Here is a 27285-nt window from a genome sequence, read left to right as displayed (position 1 = left end):
TTGTAGCAGTAATGCACATAAAAACATTCACTTTTTTAAATTAAACTCTGTTGTTACTTTACAGCTTCATTTAATACCACATGTTATTTCAACACTGAAAACATCAACATCAAAAATAAATAAGAAGTACAAGTTTATTATCCCTCAGCAAACAAAACTCAATAAAGATTCTATTTCATCATGTTTCCTGTATTAGACTTTTGAAGCATTGCAGGCAATTTAGCATGTCCAAAGAGTACAACAAACTTACTGCCTGTGGTATAATATCTGTTTTTTGGGATGGAAAATGTGTTCTTAACAGTAACCCTACTGGTTAATGAAACGCATCTCTTTCAAGCGCACTATAATGATAGTTTTTAGGATTTTTTAGATTTTATAATGTTCTGTCGTGTTGGTTTTTAGGTTCTAGCTTCAATTGGAATTTTCACTTTTTAGCATTCAAATTGTGAATTTTGTAGTCAATCTGTTTTATCGCTTTACTCTTCACCAGTGCTTTTAATTGTTTTTCGATCTCATATTCCTGAATATATCTGTATATGGTATATGTATTTACTGTGTTAGGTATTTACTGTTTTATGTCATTGTATATTCAAGATTGTTTGTAAAGGGCACAGATGCGTAGTGCGCTACATAAGATTTTATTTACATTACATACAATGGAATAAGTGAACATCTCTACATAAAACCACATACCCTAACTTTAATTTCTTTCAGTTCCTGGTGCTGACTTGTGTTCAATCAACACTTGCCAGAATGGTGGCAACTGTTTTGTGAGCTTTGATAGTGGAAGTCCAGCTGTTTTCTATCAACCTCAATATGTTTGTTTATGTGCAGCAGGGTTTACTGGATTCAACTGTTTCAGTAATACTGGTAAAATAACTTTGTTATTCATGTGCCACTTGTTAACCTAAGAAATTGAATTACAATAAAATGATGATTATTTACCTATTTATATAGCAAGCATATTTGATGAACCATTATTAGATGGGTAGTTTACTAATTATCTTTTTCAATTAATAAGATTAAATAGAAGAAACTGAACTTAGGCCCTTGAACTTCTTGCATGTAAAATCAGATGACTCACTCCATGTAGGAACTAATACTGTTTCATACACATATGATGATCATTATCATTAAGGTAGTATCATTTGTTAAAGCTCAAAGCTTTGACAATAGTTTTCACTTTATTAGCTATTAATGTAATAAGGTAGGCAAAGGATTTCTTCAGATGGTTTGTCATTAAGGGTAATACATGACTATTCTCTTTTGTCATTTGAATCAATGATGTTTTAAGAATCTCATAGGCAAAGGTCTTCTTGAGATGGAGAGTAATACATGATGCTGATTTCTCTGCAGCCTTGGTAGCTCCTGATATGGATCCCTGTAGTCAGTCAACGGGGCCTGGATGTCTGAACGGAGGAACGTGTGTTAATACTTACAACAGCTTCTCAAGAGACGTGGACTATGTCTGCACTTGTGTAAGACCATATACTGGGAAGAACTGTGAGAGGACATGTAAGCATATTGATAGCTGTTATTGGCAGCTTTAATTCCATCTCTATGCAAATTGTCTGAGTATTCCTATATATCCTCAAGCAAAGTATTTTCAGACCTACTGTCAACATAGAATGCCTGAGGTGTCACGTCCACTATAATTCTATAAAAAAAAACAGTATCACGAGAAATGTATATTCCTATGGTTGAAATTTTTAAATGGGCCAGTGACCAAAAGAGTTTACCTGTAAGTTTAATACTATTTATGATGTGACCCAATATGTACATGATTAATGGCATCGGATGTTTATCATATTCATTGAATACAAATCAATCACTTCATTAGTAATTGATCTTTTATTTGACTGTTTTTTTTTTTATCAGATGTTGATCCTTGTAATAGTGCTCCATGCCAGTTTGGAGGAACTTGTACTTCTTTCCAGGAATACTTCATATGTACTTGTGATGTTGGTTTCATGGGCACATTCTGTCATATACCAACCTGTGAGTAACCCACAACTCAACAGTTGTTTTGGAGTACACATTATATATATTTAGGCTGTTTTAGGCTTTTACTTTAATTGTCTAACTATACTATAGTTTCCCATACTTATTTATATTAAAACATTGACTACGATTTAACCTATTTTACTATTAAAGTACTTCTAAATTTGTTTTGGACTATTGCGTTTTGGGCTACTTTTTTTTTTATTTAATTTTTTTTTATTTTAGTATCGTTTAGTCCATGTGTTTTTTTATTTTTTTGATATTTTTTTTATTGTTGCTTTTACAGTTTTTGCCTTAATGGTTCTATATATTTAAAGATGAACGATAGTGATTTTTCAGCATCGACGAAAAAATACGATTTTATTCAAGAGTATTCTAGTTGGTTTCCATATTACACATGTGAAAATTCAAGTCAATCCGATGTTGGGAAAGGCTTAAAAAAAAATTCCTTAACTCGTTGATTTTTTAAACAAAAATTGGGCTTTTTTGCGAACAGCGATATGATGATCACGTGATCTACACTGACATGTGACGTCATTATGATGATAACAAAGTGAGCTCGGCGTAGTGTACTTCAGCAGTGTGTACTTAGTGTGTAAGTTTAGTTGCAACCTACTCTATGTTGGACTCGACAAACAACCTAAACCAGAGAGGAGATTTGATACACTGCGTGAGACATTTAACGCTCTAATTTTAATAAGGTGTTATTGTTCCTGCTTTTTCTTGTCGTTTTAGTGAAGCCGACTGCCCCAATGTAAATTACGGAATAATCGGTCATAGAGCCATCTCGGGCCCAATTGAAATTTGCGTGTGGCAAGGTCACTAAAGCAAAAAAAGTTTGAAAGATTGATGCTTTTATGCCGCATTATTTATATATATCCCGATAAATGCAACAGTAAGTGTTGGAACTGGAAGACATGTCAGACGTGAACAACCCAATGATTATGTGAGGAGAGAATCCACGTGCAAATTTCAATTGGGGCATGGACGTCGCTTAGGCAGAGTTTTTTTGGGCAGAGATGTGTTCATACCCTCCAAACCACTTTAAATGTAATACGAATAGGAAATGTATGTATGCTCGAGCGAAACAAAACATCGTGTAAGTATTACTTACGGTAGCGCACACTGTCACTTATGTGTGCACAGTGTGAAAGTACCGTTTGCAGACCTACGTGAAGTTGCGCTAGAATACGATTCCTCCTGAAGCCCAAACCACGAGGCATGCATGTGAATAAACGCAATAGGCGCATTGCATGTAGTGAGAAAGTTGTTCGAGCTAGACTAATGACTATGAGTTCAAATGCGGTTGTATTTCAAGCTCAGTGAAACCTTTCTGTTGGATTTAATGACGCACGGAACAAGCAACGTTTATGTTTTACAGTAGGCCTAGTGCATACAAGCGAATCTACTTTGTTTAGAACTTTGGATTTTCTTTCGGATGTTATACTAAACTACGTTTGAGACTATCATCACTATTGTTATTATGCCAGTTTGACTGGTAAGTGAGCACATTCATACATCACTCTGTATAAAACCCGCCAAAAACGTGATCTTGAGATTTACGTTACTTTGGGCCAGCTTGCGAGTTACCTCTTCAGATATTGGGAAATCGTTGCGAAATCGCCGCAAATTTCTTTAAAAAAAACCTGTAAACACGTGGTGAAGAAATCAAGAAACACCATGATATTCATTATCTATTTATGTCTTGAACATTACGCCGGAAAATAACAGTTATGCTGACACGAAATGCACGCACAGCTCCGTACTGAACAGTGCACAACAGAAAAGATCATCACAGTGACGTCATACACTGACCTGAGGGCTGTTCAAGGTCGTTGCAGTTTTTGCAAATTCCTAAATTATGGAGACGAAAAAACGATGTTTCAATTCCCTTTTTTATAACTTTCCGGTGTGCTATTTGGAAAATTAAAAAAATATGTTGCTTGGTAACATATAAACTACATTATATATGAAAATGAGAGATTTTTTTTCTGTCACTATCGTTCTACTTTAATGTTTTGGTTTAGGTTTTACATATGTAGAGCGCTTTAAGCAGCTTTGCTGATTATGCGCTATATAAATATTACTTATTATTATTATTATTATGTGTTCATGTTTTATAAGTTGTATTATGTAAGGTTAACTTGATAGTTGCTTTCTTTAGTCTGAGTTTTTATGGGTTGTGAGCTTATATTGATCTCACTATCATCAGATTAGTTATATTTTCATCATTTGTAAATTGTTACATCTTTATGAACTTTGCCTTTTTCACTATATTTTGTATTCATATGTTTGGTGAAGTTTGTTATTCTCTTTATTCTGTGTATTACAGTGGACATAACTGCTCCAGTTGTAAGGAACTGTCCAGAGAACATAGTACTGAACAGTCGATTTAATGAGCCTGTGGTGGGTGTCTGGATAGCACCTACAGCGTCTGATGACAGCGGATTTGTTGATGTCTTATTCGTGTCCCACATGTCTGGTTTCCTGTTTCCTCCTGGTGACACAGCTGTATCCTACATATATGTTGATCCATCCAACAACCAAGCAGCATGCTCCTTTGTCGTCTCAGTTCTTGGATGTAAGTATATAACAGATACACCTTCAAAAACAATGTTAGGCCACGCTACCAGATGGTGCCCAAACCTGAGGTGCTGCCCAAACCCGAGGTGGTGCCCAAGCCCGAGGGAACTGAAAAAGCTGGACACTTAAATATCCATGCTTTACAATTATTACGTGATAATTAATGCACTTCGTTCCACCCTTAACTTTATTTACATTACACAGGCTAACACCCCTCCCTTCCTCTCACCCACCCCATTCCTTTCTTGCATTGCCTCTTCCTCCTATACACTGCACTTACCAATGCACCACAATTCAAAAGTAAAAAATAATGATATTGTTGACTTAGATTGAAACAAATTGCACACCTTTACATTTATCACAAGGAAGGTTATCTATAACAGAATGATGTTTCATTGCTTAAGGTGATCCTTGATCAGTGTAAAGATAATTGTCTCTTTCAATTTAACCCAACCATGAGAGTAGGCAATCTAATGAGATATTTCCTACTGTACAATTCAATATATATCTTCCCTTTTTCTTCTTCTCCGCCTCCTCCTCCTACTCAGCTGTGACTGTCCCAGCCATCTCAATCGTTGGGTGTCCAGGTGATATCAATTTAAGAACTCTTACAGGTTCTGCAGTTGCTCTCTGGACTAGTCCAACAGCAAGTAGCAGTAGTGGTCAGACTTTGAATACTGTGCAATCCCAATTCAGTGGATCATCATTCAACTTGGGAACAACCGTTGTGATCTATACTTACTCTGACAGCTTAGGCAATCAAGCTTCCTGCATCTTCACTGTGAACGTAGCGTTTGGTAAGAAAGAAAACCTTGGTTTTGGGACTATATTCAATCCAATATTGACATGATCTGAGTCAAGTGTTTTACCCAGTGAAGATGAATACAATGAATGTCAGTGACTATCGATGGAGCTTCGGGTGGTAGATAATTTGTGAATAATGGGTTCAAATTATGGTTGCATTATATGATACATTCTCAGTACGCAAATAATATAAGTCTTGACAGTCCACTCATAGTGTGTAAGTTGTTGTGTGTAACATTGTTACGGAGTACATATGCAATGTCCTGTAGTAGACTTGTATACAAAAACACTCATTGGTACAATGTAGATACAGAGGCATAGATAATTGTGAAGGAAGAAAACCCCATGTTCCTTAAATTCACATTTTATGTGAAGACATAAAGCAAGATTTTTGTTTGGTATAGCCAATGTTAGTGTGATTAATGGCATTATAAAGTACTTTGAGCATCAGGCCACGAAGACATCTAACATATCATTGAAAGTGTCCTGAGCTGCAAATCATGATGATACACAGTAGCTATATATGCAATAATTAAAGGTATTAAAAGAATTTGAATGCCAGGCTACAAACAGATCTTATGTTGCAGTATAAGTATCCCTAAACTCACATATATGATGATACACTGTGATAGAATAATTAAAGGCATCGTTTGCTAAGTACTTCATATATAGTTACTATTTTTTAAACTCATGATAATATCTTCAAGTAATTAGTTTTAATCATTGGTACTAGTTTTAAGCTAGGCGATATATTTTTGCTATGCATTTTAATACTCAGCTGGCAGTGTTAAAGGCCAGTGTAATTGAATGAATTGCAATTTTCCTTTTTCTTTGAAGAAACTGGCATATCTATTAGAAACTGTCCAACTGAGGTCAGAGTCACCACAACGGATCCTAACGGGAGAGCAGTGGCCACATGGACTGAACCTGAAGGCACTGCTGCCAATCCTCCCGTGATGAGAGTATCTACCCATCGGCCTGGAACTCCGTTCCCAGTGGGATCAACAACAGTCACCTATACATTCACTGATAACTCTGCAAACAGGGAGACCTGTATCTTCCCTGTAATTGTCACTGGTAGGTCAATGACAGAGAAGTTACTATCATACTACTTTTTAAATGATGATACTGGTTTGGTATTGTGTTTGATATTTCTTTGTTGTATTTTAGTGTATTATTATAAAAGTCAAGTAGCATAGATTTTTGTAGTATGTTTAGTATTGCAATGTTGGTACAACAGCTTCTTTGTGGTAAAAAGTGAACAGCTTGTTGCTAATCAAGTAGATCACTTGATCAGCACATCACAGACTGTTATCTTCAAATGTAGTTACGTGTTTGTGATATTGATAAATGTCTCTCGTGTAAGATACTGAAGTTACCTTTAGCAAGTATGCAAACTCAAATTTGATTTGCAAATTCCAAATAAGTACAGTAATTAGTTACCTCGAGCATGCATATATATTGCTTTGTTTTGGAAAGATATTGAATATTTACCATTTACTTGTTTTTTTAGTTTCTACAGCTGCAATCCGGATATTGAACTGTCCAAATGATATTACACAACCAGCGGGATTTGGAGGAGCTGGCACAGAATTCACCTGGACACCACCCACAGGGTTTGACAGCCTAAATAATGCCATCATTCCACAAGCTAATAGGAATCCTCCAGTCTTTTTATCCCCAAATCAGGAATTGATGATCACCTATACATTCATTTCTGGGACAGACATCTCTACTTGTACTTTCACTCTTAGAGTTGGTAAGTTACAATCTGATGTCTCCCAAATGTCTCATTGGTCTTTCATATAAATGCTGTACATACAAAAGTTTATGTTGACCATATGTTTTTCTTTGTTTTTGTTTTATTTCTTTTTCGGGAAAACAACCTTTCGATATGTTTTGTAGGGTGACAATTCAATTTAAATTATCTTGGATATCTTGTGAATATCTAATCAAGATTTGTAATTTACATAATGTTGGATTTACAAATATGTTAATTGATGCACATCAAAGTGGTCATGTATAGAAAATTTGAAAGAAGAAAACTTCTTGATCGAAAAAGAACCTGTGCGTATCTTGGGCTTGTATCAAGGAAAACAACCTTTTGATTTGTTATGTGGTAGGGTGACAATTCAATTTATAATAAATTGTGAATATCTTGTGATTGTCTTATCAAGATTTGTAATTTACATAACATTGGAAATACAAATATGTTAATTGATGCACATCAAAGTGGTCATGAATAGAAAATTTGAAAGAAGAAAACTTCTTGATCGAAAAAGAACTTGTGCTGATTTTGGGCTTGTATCAAGGAAAACAACCGTTTGATTTGTTATGTGGTAGGGTGACAATCCATATCATAATAAATTGTGAATATCTTTTGATTTTCTTATCAAAATTTGTAATTTACATAACATTGTATATACAAATATGTTACTCGATTCACATCAAAGTGGTCGAAAATTTCAAGAAGAAAACTCTTTGAACAGAAAAGAACTTGTGCTGATTTGGGGCTTGTATGTGATAATCTTGAAAAGAATTTGAAAGAAAACTTGACAGATAAAAGGTTTGTTGGATTCAATTGAAAAATAAACAATGCTTGCTTTGATTTTATATCAATCATTTGCATAAGGCTCTGAGTCACTATTAAGTTGGTTGTGATTTTATGATTCCAACAATGTGTCAGGTATCATTTAGAAAACCAGCAAGCTCTTCCACTGGGACTAGCATCCAAACCATCATCGGATCAGTTTGTTGTAATCTTGTTGTTAGTTTGTCCTTATTTCACCATCTTTGCCCTTTACCAACCCACACTCTCTCCCTATCATATCTACCCTGTTTTTCACTTAACCTAACTGCTTTATTCTTGCCTTAGGTGGAGTGATTGGTGATAATGTACCACCCTCAGTCATCAGTCAACCTGACACCATTGTTCTAATATTACGGTCTGAACAAACTAGTGTAACTGCTAATTGGGTAGAACCTTTGGTCACAGATAACTCAGGAACTGTCACACTACTCCGCCAGTCACATTTCTCTGGGGCATCTCGGTTCAGTGTGGGAAGAACTGCTGTTGAATATTTGTATTCTGACCCTGCAGGGAATCAATTAACAGTTACATTTGATGTGATTGTTAATGATATAAATGGTTTGTTTTTTATGACATTTGTTGTCCATTTATTATATTTATTTTACATATTACATTTATTTATATAGACGGCATATCTCAACTTGTTTGGATTACACTTGAATTATTTATTATCCTGTTTTGTGAGTTTTACAACCAATTTTAAAGGGGATGAAATGATGTTGATTTGAACTTTCAATCTCAGTGTTATGAACAAATGCCTATTTCCATCTATGTCCATCATATGTACAATGTTATATTTCAAATTATTATTTTTTGTTTTCAATAATAGGAAGTGCTTGACTTCTACTTAGTATTAAAGGATTGGTTCAGGTGTCTGACATGTCTTCCTTGTATGAAAGAGCTTAAAAAGACAAACAGAACAGTGAAGAAACTACCACGATAGCATTCCCTGTTAAGGAGATATCACACTTTGAAGATTTCAAAATTTCTTTGCAAATGACTGGTGTAGAAAGACTAACTGTGAGGGTGTGATGTCACATCCTCACTTCCTGAACATGTGTCAATATATTTCATTAAAAAATAATTGCATTTTTTTTCACAAATCTAAAAAAATATAATCAAACATTCTTCAGATGTCAAATCTCAAGTACTTCACTTGACACATAAGATATCTCCTGACATATCTTTGGGTTGTAAGTCATAAAATCTTACAAAATATTTTAATAAAATAACAAAGACTTTTCAGGACAGTGAGGATATGAGCTCACAGCAGTTTCTACACAATCAGACAGAAATTTAAACTTGATTATCTCCTAAACGGAAAAAGATATTTGAATAATTTCTTCACTATAGGGTTTCTTTTACTGTTCTCTTTCATATAAGATAAACATTTGTGACACCTGAACTAGTCCTTTAAGTCATAAAGTGGAAGCACGCAAGCAATTTACATAACAAGTTTATTTGGCCATGGTTGCTCCAACAAGGTTTTCATTCCTTTTTTCCCCCTAGATAATGTTGATACCACTCCTCCGGTAGTTTTTAGAATACCTGAAGATATTGTGGCCACGTTTTCACCCACTGAGTCAGCAGTGGTCACTTGGGATGAGCCATTGGCATTTGATGAAAGTGGTCCAGCTACTCTGATTACAAGAAGTCATGAACCAGGCAGTGTCTTCCCTGATGGGGTTACTCAAGTGTTCTATGTGTTTAGTGATTTGTCAGAGAACACTGTATTCATTTCCTTTACTGTCACAGTAATAAGAAGTGAGTTGTAAATTTGCTCCATTTCCCTATACTCCTTTTAACTTGCAATTTGTTGAAGGCTTGCTGCATGCAGTATCATATTCTTTCTGTGTTAGAGTTTTATATATTATCCTTTTCTGTTAACAGAGTACATGAGAGATGTTCAGTAACCCAATAAAAAAATTACCAATCATTCAGAAATGACAAATGAAATAGCCATTGCAGTACACATTGGACAATTATAATTTTACCTTTAATCCTATCATGTTCTATTTGATTGGTTTTGTTGAATTGATCTCAAACTTCCTTAATTTTAATCATTTTCTTCTGAAATTGAGTAATACTAGTGTCTGTTATGTGCCTTGGACTTACCAAAGCGTATTTACAATTGATTTGATCCACACTGCAGTTTTTCTCATTTGTTCGAGTGACCTTAAGGTTATATCTTTTTTTTTTTTTTTTTTCAAGTTGTAGTTTTCATGTTGCATGCAATTATGAGTCATATGTTTCTTGAAGTGATGAAATTCTCATTTTGTTTCCAATTTTAATCATTTCAAGTGTACAAGTTAGTCCATAACAAAGGTTTCCCTTTGAGTAAAAATTTGCAGCACAGTAAATAAAAGAACTTCTCAAATTTGATTTGGTTTGACAATGTGGAAGGACTTCTTGGCTTTGCGATTTGCATTATCTTTGTGTGTAGCTATCAGACTATTTGGCATAGCACTTACTTTATATTGGTTACTTACATGAAGTGTGTGATTGGTTGACTGCATCTCATTGATTTACATCTATCCTATAAGGGTTTTACTTTGTCAGCCTAAGTCTTGCCTTGCTTTCAATAACCTTGCTCATTCTTGAAGATTCTTTATAATCATGTATCATTTCCATTAAAGTTGCTGTCTCAGTAATTTAATATTCACCAAACTCACCAACATCTAATATCCATTGTGTGTATATTTTAATGTGGTACAAATTCATGACATCATTTTTTTTTTCAGTCACTGGTCCACCCGCTGTTAGCAACTGTCCTGCAAATATTATACGGTCTGTACCTTCTGGAACCCCTGAAGTTAGTGTTACCTGGATTGAGCCTCAACTTTCAAATATTGCTGGGAGCATACCTATTGAGGAGATGAGTTCACATAATCCTGCAGACTTCTTCCCTGTTGGAGTTACAACAGTCACTTACTCTTTCAATGTCCTAGATGTCATCACATTGAACTGTTCCTTTGAAGTGAGAGTCTCGACGACAGTTGCAAGTACGTCTCCTTGAATATTGATCTTCGCTAGGGAGATGTTGCTCATTGAAAATGTTACTTTTCGGTGCAAGAAAGATATGACAATTATATTTAGGTGTCTGCAATGTTCATTTAATACCCTGTCATAGGTTTTACAGCATCAAGTGTTACTACTGCAGCTTGGCGCATCCACTGTGCAATTGAATGTTAACATTTATCAACAGACAAGCCGCAACTGATTGCATCATTGCAAGTATGCTTTTCTAATCATTCATCATGAGCAAGTGTCTTGTCTGACAAACAGGAAAGCCATTTGAGGGTGCCATTTTGGATACCACCAAGGCTACCCATGAAGGGTGCCTAAAAACTAGCTACACTATGTACCTGTGATGGTGACACACTTTGTGGGTGTTTCAAGGACTACCCTTTGAGGGAGTGCAATGGACAACCAGGGCTACCTTATATATAGTAATAGCAATAGATGGGGCCAGTCTGTCTCTTACTCCTTTAAAAAAAAAAGTACTAGGTTACTTTGACCCTTCAAACTTAAAGTTAACTTAGCACCAAAATATGAAGTTAAGACAAACCTCATCATTTATTGTAGGTACAGAACAGCAGTATTTATGTCATTGAACTTCAAAAAATGCCTTATAGTGTCTAACAATTTGTAAATGCAACTTTTGTTTTCGTCCACCAGATCAAATCCAAATTCCAGATTGTCCTACTGATATGACTGTTGAGCTACCAACAAACGAGACTTTTGTTATAGTAACATGGACAGTTCCAACAGCTACATTCAATGGTAACACCATTCAGCCATTAACAGCTCCTCCAACAAACAGTGCATTCTTCCAACTGGGATCAACGCCTCTAACATATGCGTATAGAGTTAGAGCAATTACTGCAGAATGCTCATTTACTATCAACGTGTTTCGGGGCAATCAGCGTAAGTAACTTTTGTATATTTTGTAAATTGCGTCATCAGAGTATCAGATGCGAAGAAAGATCACATTTAAGACTATGTATAAAAAAGACATTAACATCAAATTGGCTGTTTATTATATTTCTTCATACATGGTGTGTGGGTCCAATTCAGTGAGTGCAAGAATGCTACTGTTGTCTTTGAAGGTCAAAACTTGAAATTAAAATCTTGTCTTCAATGTTACAATAAATAGTCCTAATATTGAATGTGGATTTGGTTCACCTTATCTTTGTTTTATTGCTATGAAAATCCTGTTTTATTTGGTTACATATGTAGTTAAGTGGTTGCCAAAAAAACTAGGTTTTCTGCTATGTTTCACCTTGATCTGTCTTTGTCATTCTCTTTGCAGTTCCTGTTATGGGTAAACGTGCCATTGAAGATTCGAAAAGTAAGATATTTTTCTCAAATTATTTTTAATATACAATTAGTGTCAGTATTTTCTCCATCCATGAATGCATGGTTTATGAGTTACAGTAATACATGTATACATGCCTTTCTAACTCCTATATTTAAATCTACTGCAAGCTAAATTTCCAAAGAGTTATTGTTGTTAGCTTAATTGAAGTCGACTGTGAAATTTCCTTGTTTTGAGGATTGTTCTTTACATCTCGTTTTCCAGTGAGTGACTTGCCCATCACAGTAGAAGAAAACCCTTGCAGTGGTTGGAACTGTGCCAATGGCGGTGAATGCTTCATTCATGTCTATGAAAACTCATTCTATCCACTTTGTCGTTGTGCCGATGGTTGGCAGGGAGAAACATGTGAAGAAGTGGCGGGTAAGTTTTTAATGGGGTGGTGGATTCTGATATGTGCAAGAGAAAGATGGCATGCACATACATAGACTATATGTTGGACAAGTTCTGAATCATGAATATTAACTTAGACATAGAGTTGGTAGTATGAAGACTTGGTCTGTATTCCATTGTATGTGTGATTACTCAAACCAGTAGATCATTAGGTGTGTTGTTCATTGTGCAATGCTTTGAATGTGTGGTTACTCAAACCAGTAGATCATTAAGTATGTTGTACATTGTGCCATGCTTTGAATGTGTGGTTACTCAAACCAGTAGATCATTAAGTATGTTGTACATTGTGCCATGCTTTGAATGTGTGGTTACTCAAACTAGTAGATCATTAAGTATGTTGTACATTGTGCCTTCCTGCACACACTATTATGTATTTGTAAATTTTTGATATTAGTTAGTGTGTATTGTTTACAGGGCTGTCTGTTAGCCACCCGGCTTAGGCTGCTTAAGATGTCTCTGCCAGGCTGATTTCTAAGGTGTAGGATGTGTGTGATTTGTGCATTTAGTTCTACTTCACATTACAAATTCTGCAGTGTTATACAGAGAGTAGAATCTATATGGTGTCATGAAAAGTCATAGCAATGCAAACATTAATGAAACTTAACTTCTCTGACTCATAAAATATTTGTCTTTGTCCCCTTCACTATACCTTTACCTCACCTTTCTCCAACCTCTCTCCTCCATATGTCACTGTACTTTGCTATGTTTTGAGCTTGACTTATTTCTTTTTTTGCAGAAAATGAAGAGATTTCTACTGACTGGTTCATCCTACTAATGATGATATCTGCCATAGCAATTTTTGCATTGCTCTTTGCTCTCTCCATCTGTCAGATAAAACGACAGAGCAGGACAATCAAACACAGGGCAGAAGAGAAAGTAGTTATTCAGTGAATTATTTATCAGGGTTAATGGTAACATTCTATTTCTATTAATATTTCTTTAGTTACTTAAACCTAGCCTATATCTGTCTTTGTATGTAAATACATTGTTGTATAAAGCATTGTTTCTCTTGGTTCTTATACTATGTCCATAACACATTGATTGCTGACAAATTGCCTTTTCTAATTGGCAAGCTCTTTCTGCAAGTGTTACTCATGACTGGTGATTGACACAATGAACGCACATATATTAAACCTTTTACACAAATCAATATACTGTTTTTAAATAAAATATTGAAATGATCTTTTGCCAAAATATACTGAAAATATATGCTTTAAGATCTTACACATTCTTATTCTATGTCCATAACACATTGCTTGCTGACAATTTGCCTTTCTAAATGACAAGCTATTTCTGCAAGTGTTAACATGACCGGTGATTGACACAATCAACGGACATATATTAAACCTTTTACACAAATCAATATACTGTTTTGAAATGACATATTGAAATGATCTTTTACAAACAATATACTTAAAATATATGCTTTAAGATCTTACACATTTTGAATGCAATGGTTGTTGCTTTTGTATTGTATAATGGAGATCCTGCTGTACTAGTTTCTAATGTCAGTAGTCTACATTAAATTTGATAGGAAATAATGAAATATTATACATCATCTATGCAATGTTTTAAACTGCAGTGTTTTATTTAGCAGAGGTAGGCTGGCAAGGTGGATATCTTATCATTATTGATTGGCTTATTATTATTATCGATTGGCTTGTTATTATTATTATTATACAAGTAATCTTATTATGGAACTCAAGGAAATTTAATTGTAAATGATAACAAATTTCAATAATAACTTTGTGATGGTAACTTCCTTATGAAGTCCTTGATAGTCTACAATGGCTGAGAACATCCTATATGTGATTTTACTATAATGATACCTAACAGAGCTGATTTTTCAAGGTATTTGGTACTCGCCCGTGGAAATCAATGCTATTCTTTAAGTTTCTAAGTAGGTTTCTTACTGGTAAATGCACTTTGTCTTGCATTCTCTAACAGACTTAGTACACTTTGTCTGAGATATGACCAGCAAAGGTCATAACAACCACATATATAAGAAACTAGTTCCTGATACCTATATCAGGTTTTTTTAATATATCTTTTATGTATCTAGAAGGTGGTGAGTAATTGTTTGTGCCAATTTATACATAATGTGCTATATATATATATTTATATATATATATACATTTTGATCCTAGCAGGATGATCAGAATCACAGAATACAGATATGTTAATGAGCAGGGTGACCACAAAAGAGATAGATGTAAGGGGATTAGTAGGCAAAGGGTGGAGAGAAGAAAGAAACCAACAGGACGAAGAGGAGATTAACTGAAAGGGACAACGAGAGGATTAAGAGAAGAGGGTAGGGAATAACTGCAGAAGGACAAAAGACAAGAAAGTGTGGAAAAAACAACCTTTTTTTTTTAAACATTAAGTATTATCAAATTATATATAAACTGATGCTTCTGAAATAGATCAATACAGGTGGATGGAAATTTACTTCTCATGTTATACTCTCTGGTCTTAATCTCAACATATTGAAGAAAGGCAGAAAGGGTCACATCAATGGATCACGAACTCTATCATGGTATTCACACACCCTTGAAGTGTTTATCCAGAAATGAATGAAGACTGTTTGTTAAATTTGTGTTATGCTTATGGTTAAATTAATAATAATAATATTCTTTTTATATAGCGCTTTATACCAGCAATATAGGTCTCAAAGCGCTTTACAGACGTTATATTACCCCTGGTCAATGAAAACCTGTCCCAGAGACAATCCCTCCAGTCGGCTGCAGTTATATACTGCTCCCAGTGACAAGTTATTACCTCACATGTACCCACTTAACCCCTGGGTGGAGGGAGGCAATTGAGATAAAGCATCTTGCCCAAGGACACAACATAATGAACTAGGCAGGAATCGAATCAGCAATCCTTGGATCACGAGTCCGACACCACGCTCCACACAGATGAGTGTATATGAAATAAGAAGAGCTTCATCACATGACAACATACATGAATGTTCAACTTTAGCACCTCTCTGTGGTATAATTTTGGTCTTGTAACATATTTGATTAAATTCATAGATGTGTGCATGGTAAATAGAATTATCCATTCTATTTATAATACCATTATCCTACCATACTTACCTATAATTCTGCCTGGGCCAATGATTATCCTTCGCAACTGCAGAAACTACATCTCATACACACAAACACCAAGTTTTGAGGTAAATCGGTCGTACGGTTTGGGGGAGTTCGTGACACTTTTTTGTCCACCCATGGTCATTTTGCCGCCCTATGGTACACCCCCCCCCCCCCAACTGCGTCAGATAACCCACACAGTTTCAGTTCAGTTCCTCAAGGGGTTAGAGGTAGGCAGCAATTTTGAACACAAAAAAATTGCTCCATAGATTACAATACCTCATGCCCAGTGATGGAAATGGAAACTAATTGAAAACCACATAGGCCTAGTAACAAATCATAGGCATAATAACAAACTTCAGCATATTTGATGTTCAGATTATACTTAGTGGTGAATGTTCCCTTGAATATGTTAGCGGACAGTTAATGAGCAAATGATATTCAAGTGGAACATTAGCTCCACCCAAGGGCGGCGGAAGCACTTTTAATCTGGGGGGCACCGACCAACCCCATCAACCCACTCCCCCCCCACCTCCCCCCTCAAGGAAAATATGCATACTAGCACTGCAATATCCAATGTGCAAATTGGGAAACAAGGAACTTTTGAGACAAATTGAGGTGAAACCATGCTAGTTGCTAATGTAGGAATCTTCCCAATTAGAGTTTATTTCTTGTTAATATCTTAACAAATTCTCCATTCGAAATAGCTTTGAGTTTGACCCACAGAAATTCATTGAAAGTCAGGGGCGTAGCCAAGATCTGCAAAGTTGTATGCACGACCAAGGCTGAGCGGAGCGCCACTATCAGTTGGCGCTGAGTGTACAAGAAAATTTTTGGTTTTAAACCCCTCAGATGGCCGGAAACGGCCCTTCCCGAGTGTTCATTCTGGTACACTGGCCTCTTGCTAACTTCAGACACCTCAATTTTTATGTAGAAAAAGGGCACATTTTTAACCTGAGGAAAAAGTGGGGGCACGTGCCTCCTGTGCCCCCCCCCCCGGTTCCGCCGCCATTGGCTCCACTCAGGGACGCACGCACAAACGGAGGCTCGGTGAATGTCACCCCTTCCCAACCACCTTTTCCCACAAAGAAAAGTTGGTATGAAATCGATGCAAAATCTGTACTAACGTAGGAGCCTAATTCATCATACTCTTTCACGTAAGAGTAATAAAAACAAAAAAATGGTCTCCCTGAATCTCCCTTACCTCTAACTCCCCAGATATGGATAATATAATTGATTAAATAATGCTAGTGCAGCACAGGGCAAGCGCGGGCACACCCCCCCCCCCCCTGAATCGATCCCTACTGTATAGCATCATAAATCATTCCGATGAATTTGAATTCCTCGAAGAAATTGCTGTCGGCTTGAAAGTCACTTCAAGGGAACAAGAAATATCTTCAAACGTTGCAGCTGAAGTCCCTAGGATTCCACACCAAGGCTTGGAATACGTTCCAAAGAACTGTTATTCCTCTTTCTGGCATAATTATGAATGCTAATCTGTTCTAAACAGCGTCAAACGATGAATGATGAAAAGCTACATATTGCTATTAACTATATAGAGCAAGTTACTTATGTATGTAACACGATTAGTTCTAGATATGCCCTTCGTAGGAGAATAAAAACCATTTTTTAGAAAATGATACTTCCATTTTGTTCTATAAGGGATATATTTTACCATTTTTAGATTATTGTTGTCTCGTATGGGGAGCGTGCAATGCTGGGAGCAAGGAAAGAATTTTAAAGTTACAGAAAAGTGCTGCAAGGATAATTTAAAATATGCTCCTTACCATGACAGATCGACATTGCTATTTGATGAATCAGGCGCGGCGGAACGGAAAAATTATTGGGGGGGGGGCTAATGTGTGGGGACTATCTAAGCGGAGCGCCACCATCGGTTGGCGCGGAGCGTACAAGAAAATTTTGGGTTTTTTCAAACCCCCAGATGGCCGGAAACGGCACTTCCCGAGTGTTTTATGCTGCGAATACCTGGCCCTAAAATATGGGTCTCAAGCCTGCAATTTCTCAGATTGCACGTTAAGTCTGTAAAAACATTGTAATTTGTATATTCGATGGTGTTTTAAGAGAGTAGCTATTACTCGTAGTGTACTCGCAAAGACGTTTTTGAGTGTAGTAAGGGCAGTGGCGGGGCTAGGGGTATTGGTCGGGGGGGGCAAGAATGGTCTGTAGGGGCGCTTTCGACACTATTTAAGCGGAGCGCCACCACAGGTTGGCGCGGAGCGTACAGAAAATTTTTGAGTAAAGATACTCCCGAGATTGCAGGAAATGACCCTTTCCGGGGCCTTGCTAATTTGCAGATAAACGTAGAATAAATAGGTGTCGTCGCCATTTTGTCGGAAAATACACCGACAGAATATGACAAATGTCAATAGGTATATGAGAGCGCAATAAAATAGTCAAAAATCGCGAATAAGTAAAAAGTAGTGAAAAGCTGAAAAAGGCGCCAGCAGTCCATTTGAGTCCGTCAGGGGGGGGGGCATCCGCCCCTGACTGTATATATGGACGCTCGATCCGCCACTAAGTAAGGGGATGTTGGAGAACTGGCTGAAATGAGGCAAGTCATTGGCCTAAGACGAAGTTGTGTTACGCTTACCGGTACTCACACTCACTGTTTCCACTTTTCACGGGGCGTGAAGACGCGGTTGGGGTGACAATGTGGTCTATAGCCAAGGGACGGGCCGAGGGTCCCCCAGCAATTACTAAAATTATTACACATTATTAGAGTATACGTGTGCATCGGACAGATCGACAAGTATGCATTGAAAAATGGGCAGATGTATACGTTTCGGAGCCTTGGTAAATATTGGGGGGGCTTATCATGCATTTGCCCCCTCAACTTTTTTATTGGGGGGCTGAGCCCCCCCAAGCCCCCCCCCCCCCCCCCCGGTTCCGCCGCCACTGTGATGAATTAGGATGGAAGACTTTTGATAGATATATAAAGCATAAAAGAATAATAATGGTATACAAAATTATAAATGATCTTACCCCATCTTACTAAAAGGAATTATTTACCCCGATAACGGAATTCCATAACCATTTGTTATAGATTCTCATCGTCAAAGAATTTCTACATCACCGGGGACATACTGAATACCATAGATTAGTACAGTTAGCGGCAAAGAATGAAAAGAGCTAAGTCCTAAAATAAAACATGCTAAAACTCTTGTAAGTTTTAGAGAAATGATTGCTAATTTTTTGTAATGGTGTATTTACCAGACCTTCATATGTTTAATCTACTCGTTGTACTTCTTTTTTTTCAGAGTTCTTGATGATTTTATTTTGAGTTTTATTCTTATTTTGCTCACTGTTATATAAATGTTGATACATTTTGATTTCTGAATACTTGTTAATTTTTGGTTTCAGGACCTCATGTAAGATTAGGGCGGTTTCTTTGTTTTTATCATTTTACCCTTGAAAGTTGAAATAAAATAAATTAATTTTGTTTTGGTGCTTCAAAATTGAAACTAAAGAACAACAAATGCTATCATGGTGAACGCTAAAGCTTCTCCCCCTGGACCCCAACCGGGCGTTTGACTCAATACATGCAAGAGAAATGGAATTTCGTATACCTCACATGTACTTCGGTGAGAACAAGAAATACTTTAAATCGCTGCAGCTGGCGACTTCGCCCCACCAACTGTATTTCAATCTCAGTGTGCAGTTGTAATTACAAACAAACTGCTGCTTTTTGGGGGGATTTACTTTTCAAAAGCTTGCTCGGCCTGTCAATCTAAATAATGCTAGTCGGTCTCGACACCACTTGACGCCTTCGCACCCTCTTGGAAAAAGGGGTGAATGTACGCCGATGGCTCCACTGGTCCAAAATCTATTCTTATCAGTTATCACATCCAGGCTACCTGTTAATCCCTTATTTATTGTTTACAATAATACAGTTATTTCAGGGGCGGATCCAGGGGGGCCCGGCCCCCCCCCCTTTTTTGAAAATCCTGATTTTTTTTTACCGCGTTCGAGGGAAAGGGCCCCATGCGTGATGTAAAAATTAAAAGAAAAACAATCATATGGAGCCTCGAAGTGTGAAAATTATTTGTATACAAAAGTGTAGGTGTTGGGTAGGGTGAGCCGTACGGCACTTTGGAAATTTCAGGAAATACCGAGCCGATTCGGGAAATTTTGGATTCCATTTCGGGAAAAACAAATTTTGAGTGTGGAAGCACTGAGCACGATGCACTTTTAACGTACGTTCGCGGCAGTCCCGATCCAGTAAGCAGGCGCGGATCCAGAGGGGGGTCCAGGGGGTCCGGACACCCCTGCTCTTGGCCAAAAAAAAAAAATGAGAAAAAAAAAGAGAGAGAAAAAAATAATTAAATTAAACGCCAATTTTAAACATGTACTCTCTTAAAATGTTAGACTGAAGAATTCAGTCTTCTTTAAGACTGAAATTTTTTTCAGTGTTATACACTGAGTTTAGACTGAGAAACACTCTACTTAGACTGTATTATCAGTTACACCGTTCAGTCGCTGTTTTGGACTGACTTTATTAACCAATCAGCTAATCACATGTGGCATGTCATCTTACCATTTTCAGTCTCTGTATTCCACTGAAAAATGTATCCAATCAGAGAACAGAAATGCGCCTACGTCATCCGAAAACTTGCAAATACGCTGCACAAAAATAAGTGTGACAACGAGCGCTACAACTTGTGTACATATATACTACTATATTCTTCGCTTAGCCAGGTACTCGCTGTACTGTACGTACGCACGCCGTACACACAGCTAGGCATGAACGAGACAGACGACCGTATGTCTAAGCTAGAGTAAAGGTTATAAATTAGCAATGGCTGAGTCTTTAAGAACTTTTCTTACAAATAAAGGTTTCCACGAAGAAGTGATAACAGTGTTCGAGGGTATGGGTACTAATTTAGAATCCGTACCATCCGATATCCGACAGGCTAAAAGAGGGCGCTCTTTTTGATGGGGTGAGCGTTTTTAAATGGGGCTTGGATATTTTTGGGGGACTAAAAGAGTTTGGCGGTTTTCATGAAAGTAGTAAACTCGCTTCACTTCATTGTACCCGTTTCACATCCCCCACACCTTCAACCGTAGTTCTCTCTATTCTTTCTGTCTTCCTCACTCGTTTTCTCGGATGAGACCTACATATCTATGAAGAGAAGAGAAGAGAGGAGAAAACATGATTAATAACATGAGTAACACATAGCAGTAATCGAACCCGGGATGTTAGGATGCGAATTAATAATAGCGCATACTCCTAACCGATCAGGCCATGTGAGCCGGATGAAGATTTGGCGTTTGGAAGAAAAATAGAAACCTTAACTTTTCCTTTATTACCATATTTGAATATTCATTACCATATAACAAAAGCAAAATAATGAATATGCAAGTATTTCATGAATATATAATGAATATGTAATAAATAACATGAATATTTAACACAAATAAGAGCACATAATGAATATGTAATAACTTACGACCAATAAACATTCTAATTGACAACGACTTCCATTGAAACGTCTTCTTTTGTGATGGTCTACTGCATTAAGACTTAAGCAGGTGCTTAAACCTCAATAATCCTAGCTTGTAGCAGCTCTGTTTAAAGACACACCTTAGTGTTAAATGTGTAGCCAAGTTCCTAACTAATAAAATGGGTTAAGTTCCATGCCCTCTTGGAATCCAAGTTATAGTCGTTCTATAGCAAATATAACCAAGCCAATGAGATATGACAGACTCCACAAAGGAGAAGCTGACGACTTTAGCTTGGTAAATGTCCAAGGGAGTGTTTATGAAAGGCTACAGGTAATAACAATTTGTCTTCACTACGTTCTTATTTTCTTAATTCCAGCGAGATAATGTCACCCTAGATAGTTATTTCTGTTAATCCATAGCCAGCTTACCCTAACCCTAACCCTATTCCCTACTTCCTAACCCTATTTCCTAACCCTATTTCCTAACCCTATTTCCTAACCCTATTTCCTAACCCTATTTCCTAACCCTAACCCTATTTCCTAACCCTATTTCCCAACCCTATTTCCTAACCCTATTTCCTAACCCTATTTCCTAACCCTATTTCCTAACCCTAACCCTATTTCCTAACCCTATTTCCTAACCCTATTTCCTAACCCTAACCCTATTTCCTACTATACCGCTTTAACTCATTCAAGCGAATCATTCACGCGACGCACCTATTCACCGACTGTTATTCTATTGAACCAAGCCGGTGCGAGCACACACGTTCAGCCGGATTATATAGTTGTTCTTCGGCCGATTCGAAGTAAGCTTGCACATTCATATGGTACGGATTCTAAAGTCAGGCCAGGGTATGTATGTATGTTTTTTGTTGTTTTCCAATTAATACAGAATAAAAGCTTGGCAGTTCGTAACGTTAGTTATTCTAGGCTTGTGCGCGAGGTAGGCCTACACTGTAAAAAATTTCTCTGTATATTTACAAAAGAAAAGCTGTCAATTAGTTTCCATCTGTTTTTTCATCAGTGTACAACAGTAACTGTAAATGCACAACTACGGTTTGTGTAGAAACAGATTCATTTCTATTTATTCAGGTAGAATTTTATGTGGCAACATGGAAAAAGTGATGTAACATTCAAAATACCCTTTGTATATTGGTCGAACTTTTTTCGTTTCTAGACAGAATGTTTCCGTTAATTTACCAAATAACAGTTTGTATACACGGTAAAAAGTTGTGGTTGAAAGTAAAAATTATTTATTCAAATGAAGCTGCTATATATGGGTAAAGTAATTTGTGATCCTGGGCGAATCATATGTGGAGAGGAATTTGTTGTACATGAAAGAGATTTAGATGAAAAAATAAACGTTATACCAAGAGGAACACATTGAGAGAGTCAAATTTACCAAACACACATATCTTTATTTACCAACATGCAATCTTGACAGGTGTTTTAGACTTTTAGGATAACATCATATACAGCAAATGTGGAATTAGCACTGCAAACAACAATGTAACAATATATTACACTAACATGGACAGTTTAGATATCATTCCAAGACAGGGATAAAGTGTGAATTTGTCTACCAGTGCGTTGAAAAACAGTGATATTATCATACTACTACTAAACTATCTCAGCATATTAATCTGGACTTTCCTGATGATATTAGACTTCCAAAGGTAAAATACTATTTAAGCAAGATTGATAAATGCTGAATAGCAGGGGGTCAATTTACCTTATGAACCTACCAAGGATACTGCTGTCCATTGTAATTAGCACTCTTACAAAGAGATAGTGTCTAGAATGAAAGAGCAACGACTAAAAAATACTACTCTATGACATATGTACTAAAGAAATAAGAAACAAAACAATAACATGAACCTGGAAACCACTTAAGTTGCATTGAAACTGAACCTGAAACAAAAAGCTATAAACAGTGTGAAACTCAAATACTATTTATATGCTTAGAGTACTTAAAAGGATTTCTTCTAGTAAAAATACTTTGTTTCGAATGAGGACAACTGTTGCTACTCTTGGAAATAATATAAGCTTTACTGCTATCAGAACAACTCCCAAATCAATAGAAAGAAAAAAGAAAACAGTTAGATTGATGGTCAATGTCAAAGTGATGAAACTTCCATTGAAATGCTCAGGCAAACTGGGATATTTTTTTGCTAAAATGAACCCTTTCCAATATATAGAACAATCAGAAAATCTACTTGACAGTGCTCAAATTTGGATATTTTTATATAGTTACATCCAACTTGTACTGCAAAAGCTATGAGGTTGTTCTGTACAGAATCATATTTTGTATTTCAGAATATACAATGTTTGGTTAAAATACTTCTGAAGCAAGCAGATTACCTTACTGTTTATTAAGTATTTTAAAAATCAACTTTAAGTTACATTGTAACATGAATCTGTAAAATTTAGTGATTTATAGCAGAATAGTTCACAGAGTCAGTGCTTTTGAAATGGAGGTATCATTAAACAAAAAACAAAAAGTATACGGCATTAAACAAAACAAAATTAAATGCAGTTAAACCAAGTAGCTTAATACTTTTGGCCACATTCACTGCATATCTCACTCTCTACTTTCCTTCATCCACTCATAAAGAGAAGTTACTTTCGGATTTATACACCATCTGTAAGATTTCTTTGCCCTAGACCCTCTCCCTGGATCAATCTCGAACAGTATTCTGTAGGGAATAATTTGAAAAAAGTTTCATGAGTCCAATCTATCATTGTTTACCAAAAACATCCCAGTGCTTAAAACCTAAATTTATTTAATTTTGGTAAAAGTATCCCCAAAATTAGTAAAACTTCACACAAAATTTATATATTAATATATATATATATATATATATATATATATATAATATATATATATATATATATATATATATATATATATATATATATATATATGTATATAAGTAAAAGTTTTTATCCGTTTTATTATGTATAAACTGTTGTAATTTGCATGCCGTGACAGGTGCACTAGTAGTTTAAAGAAAACATTTAATGTTGCACAACATTTGTTGGCATTGACACTGACATAAAGCTATTACTGAACAAACTGAACATGACTTTGCAGTTCTTCTTGCATGATCTCAACAAGATGGAGGAACTGTAGTTTGAATGCACCTCCTTTGTTAATCTGTCAAGAAACTAGGTTTAAACTGTACCTCTGTATGTATTCCATGGTTGCTTGAACCTCTGTGGGATAGCATATGTTGAACACATAGTAGCTCATGAACAACATCTTCAACGCAGCAATAATGGATGTAGGATACAGCAGAGGTTCCCGATCAACTGTTATTGCCATTCTGTTTCTAAGAAATGGATTGCAACCTGTTACATAAAAACAAAAGCATTTTTTATTAATATCTTCAGTGGCGTAGGAAGGTACTTTTGAGTGGGGGGGCTGAAGACTGATTGCCGGCCTGGGGGAGGGGTCTAAGGGGAGGGGGTGTCCCCCTCCCCTTTGGAATTTTTTTTCCATTTCAAGGTGGCCTCAGATGCAATTTGGTGCAATATAGCACACTTCAACCCACCCACTCGATTTTGTATATAATTTTGCATTTTCACCTGGCCTTAGATGCAATTTGGTGCTCCAAATGAGATTTTTTTCTCATTTGGAAATGAAAAAGGGGTTTTCTGACTTGCGAAGTGGGGGGGGGGCAGAATGATACTTCCGCCCCTCCATATTTTTCACTGGGGGGGCTGGCGCCCCCAGCCCCCCGATTCCTATGCCCTTGAATATCTTAGAGTATAAAGATCCATGGATTATAATTTTAAAAGCAATTTCTTTCAGAAATTATGCAAGAGTAGCCTGCAAGTGAAACTCTTGCACTCTGGATGAGTCCAGTGGTCACCGTGACGCACTTTACCACGAAAAAAGTGAAACCCGATGATCTAGTGCATAGATATGTGAGACCAATCATAGTCTTATTATAGTCTGAATAACTTACAAAAATTCTGTTGCACTTTCTTCATGACACGTAAATTGAAAATTTGGTTGATTTTGATGAAGCCTGTAGTGACACATCTTTCTAGCTGCAGTATCAGAGTGAACACCACATGAACAAGTAACCATCTGCAAGAGAGTAAAACATATGGAAATTAAAACCTTTCGGAAATGGGTCAGGCTCTCCAACAATACATTACAAATCCGGTGCCCCTGACTATTCCATCTCAGGTTTAGCCGAAGCCTATCCTATGAAAGGAAAACAATAAAACACTTTTGGTTACATATATATTGACAGATGACAAATCTTATCAGTTAATACTGTAAGTAGGCTACAGTTTGGCATAATTCATAACACCCACAATCAACACATTCATGCTAAGACCAGGTTAGTATAGCATACAACAGTGCATACATCAACTGATCATGATACTTAAAGTAGGCTAGGGGCAATTAGCAGCTCAGGCACAGTTCTGGATGGGTGGGGGGGGGAGGAGGGCTAGGAGGTAGACTTTGCCTGTAATTTTTTTCTAGCCCGCAATACTCACATTTTCCCTTTACAAAGAAATTTCCTTCAGGAATTTTTTGTATAGTTAACTTCCACATAAGCCCTCTCCCACTCAAACATACCTATAAATACTAAATTTCGAGTTCAAACATCTTGGTTCTTGTGATATCGTGTTTATACGCCAAGGCATCAAATGACAGGCACATAGTACATACAGGGTTTCCCCATTGCATGCAGTAGCATCCTTCAGAATTGAACAAGGAATAACAAGTGGTTTTACCGACCAAAAATTAGTTTTCAAAATTCAGCGAGAAAAACAAAACAAGTTGTATTAGTAAAATTCTGATTTATCACTGGAAAAACGTGATTTATCAGACAAAAAAACCTATTTTATTGATCGATGATCTATTTTAGTGATAGACCAGAGTTTGTTAACCATAAACCTAGCCTAGATTGTTCATTTCTGAATTTTACCATTTGGCGTGCCATAGGGGACTGCACGACTCCCCCAAGATTCAGGACAGGGGACTGCACGACTCCCCCAAGATTTAGTGTAAGCCGATCGGGGGGCTTCAAACTAAACAGTAAAAGTGATATCAAGAAGTTTCCTAAGAGAATCTATGTTATATAGTAAAGCATAGACACTGATTGGAGACCTGTGTCTAGGCTGCGTTATATCATAGCCAATAGAAACGATACCGCCAAAGAATGAATGTAAGCTTAGGTTTGGTATGACTGTCAAAACAGCTACGACGATATGCTAGAAGTAAGCGATCGTATATGCTCGCCAAACAAAGAACTGCCATAGCATCTTGTGCTAGTATGTACACAATGGACCGACAGAGAGCTGTGCTTTCGGCCTAGCCTTCTTGCTTTGCCGCTTATTTCAAAACAAACAAACCAACAAACGAACGAACGTTTAATAAATGCTTACGTAAAAAGTAACAGTTTCATATGACTCAATTCACTATAGTTGCACTCATGTTAGATTAAAAAGGACTGAAAAGCTTTGAAATCATAACTTACCGTAATTACAGCGGTTTCGGACCATCGGTGCGCGCCCAGCGTCATTCAACTGTAAGTAGTGTACAAAGGTCATCTACAACTTTGCGACACAGTTGTTAACTTTACTATTTCGGAAAAAACTCATTGATTGCGTAAGACTAAACGTATATGCTCCTTTCTAAAATTCCAACAACATGTAAAATACGGTTCTCGTTTCATGATGCAAGATTCGGTGTAACGTTTTCGCGATCACTTCGACCGCATAATGAAAACTTGGATCGAGCCTGATGCTTTTGTTCCGACACAGCAGTTGATGTATTGTTATGAAGATTTTGTTCCCATATACAGAAAATGTTGTTACAATACATTTTGTAAATGGACAACAATTTTTTTTAACAACATGATTAATTTTAGTAGATGAACGGTGTAAAGCTGTTATATCACAGACATTTTTTACAGTGTAGCTAGGCTGTACTATAGCAAATAGGGCCTAGGCCTAGGCTGT

At 36.6% G+C, this 27285-nt stretch overlaps 1 protein-coding gene and 1 long non-coding RNA gene across 19 annotated transcripts in view; one reads left to right on the top strand and one right to left on the bottom strand.

The window, feature by feature from the left end:
• LOC139965637 (uncharacterized) overlaps nucleotides 1-15194 on the top strand; it is a 106266-nt gene extending 91072 nt beyond the window's left edge. For 15 of the 16 annotated variants that reach the window (XM_071968214.1, XM_071968213.1, XM_071968223.1 and 12 more), the window contains 14 exons: nucleotides 715-870; nucleotides 1357-1515; nucleotides 1879-1998; nucleotides 4334-4582; nucleotides 5133-5381; nucleotides 6226-6465; nucleotides 6902-7147; nucleotides 8264-8536; nucleotides 9488-9742; nucleotides 10720-10980; nucleotides 11657-11905; nucleotides 12291-12329; nucleotides 12561-12716; nucleotides 13483-15194. In XM_071968214.1, the coding sequence (XP_071824315.1) occupies nucleotides 715-870; nucleotides 1357-1515; nucleotides 1879-1998; nucleotides 4334-4582; nucleotides 5133-5381; nucleotides 6226-6465; nucleotides 6902-7147; nucleotides 8264-8536; nucleotides 9488-9742; nucleotides 10720-10980; nucleotides 11657-11905; nucleotides 12291-12329; nucleotides 12561-12716; nucleotides 13483-13637 (2807 nt within the window). In that variant the 3' untranslated portion in view covers nucleotides 13638-15194. The remainder of the gene's footprint in view (nucleotides 1-714; nucleotides 871-1356; nucleotides 1516-1878; nucleotides 1999-4333; nucleotides 4583-5132; nucleotides 5382-6225; nucleotides 6466-6901; nucleotides 7148-8263; nucleotides 8537-9487; nucleotides 9743-10719; nucleotides 10981-11656; nucleotides 11906-12290; nucleotides 12330-12560; nucleotides 12717-13482) is intronic. The other variant, XM_071968227.1, reaches the window with a different exon arrangement.
• Nucleotides 15195-22357: 7163 nt separating this feature from the next.
• Nucleotides 22358-26950, bottom strand: LOC139965645 (uncharacterized). Of its 3 annotated transcripts, XR_011792354.1 has the most exons (5): nucleotides 26802-26853; nucleotides 26250-26352; nucleotides 25272-25396; nucleotides 24486-24651; nucleotides 22358-23996 (listed from the first exon to the last, which is right to left on the bottom strand). It is a non-coding gene; the product is annotated as an uncharacterized lncRNA (long non-coding RNA). The 3 variants fall into 3 exon arrangements; XR_011792353.1 differs by lacking the exon at nucleotides 26250-26352 and having other exon boundaries at nucleotides 26802-26950; XR_011792352.1 differs by having other exon boundaries at nucleotides 26250-26935.
• Between the last annotated feature and the right edge of the window lie 335 nt (nucleotides 26951-27285).

Source organism: Apostichopus japonicus, chromosome 3, assembly GCF_037975245.1.
Source record: "Apostichopus japonicus isolate 1M-3 chromosome 3, ASM3797524v1, whole genome shotgun sequence".
Classification (NCBI taxonomy): Eukaryota; Metazoa; Echinodermata; class Holothuroidea; order Aspidochirotida; family Stichopodidae; genus Apostichopus; species Apostichopus japonicus.
Note: the sequence above shows the minus strand (reverse complement) of the source record. Positions and strands in the feature narration are given on the sequence as shown.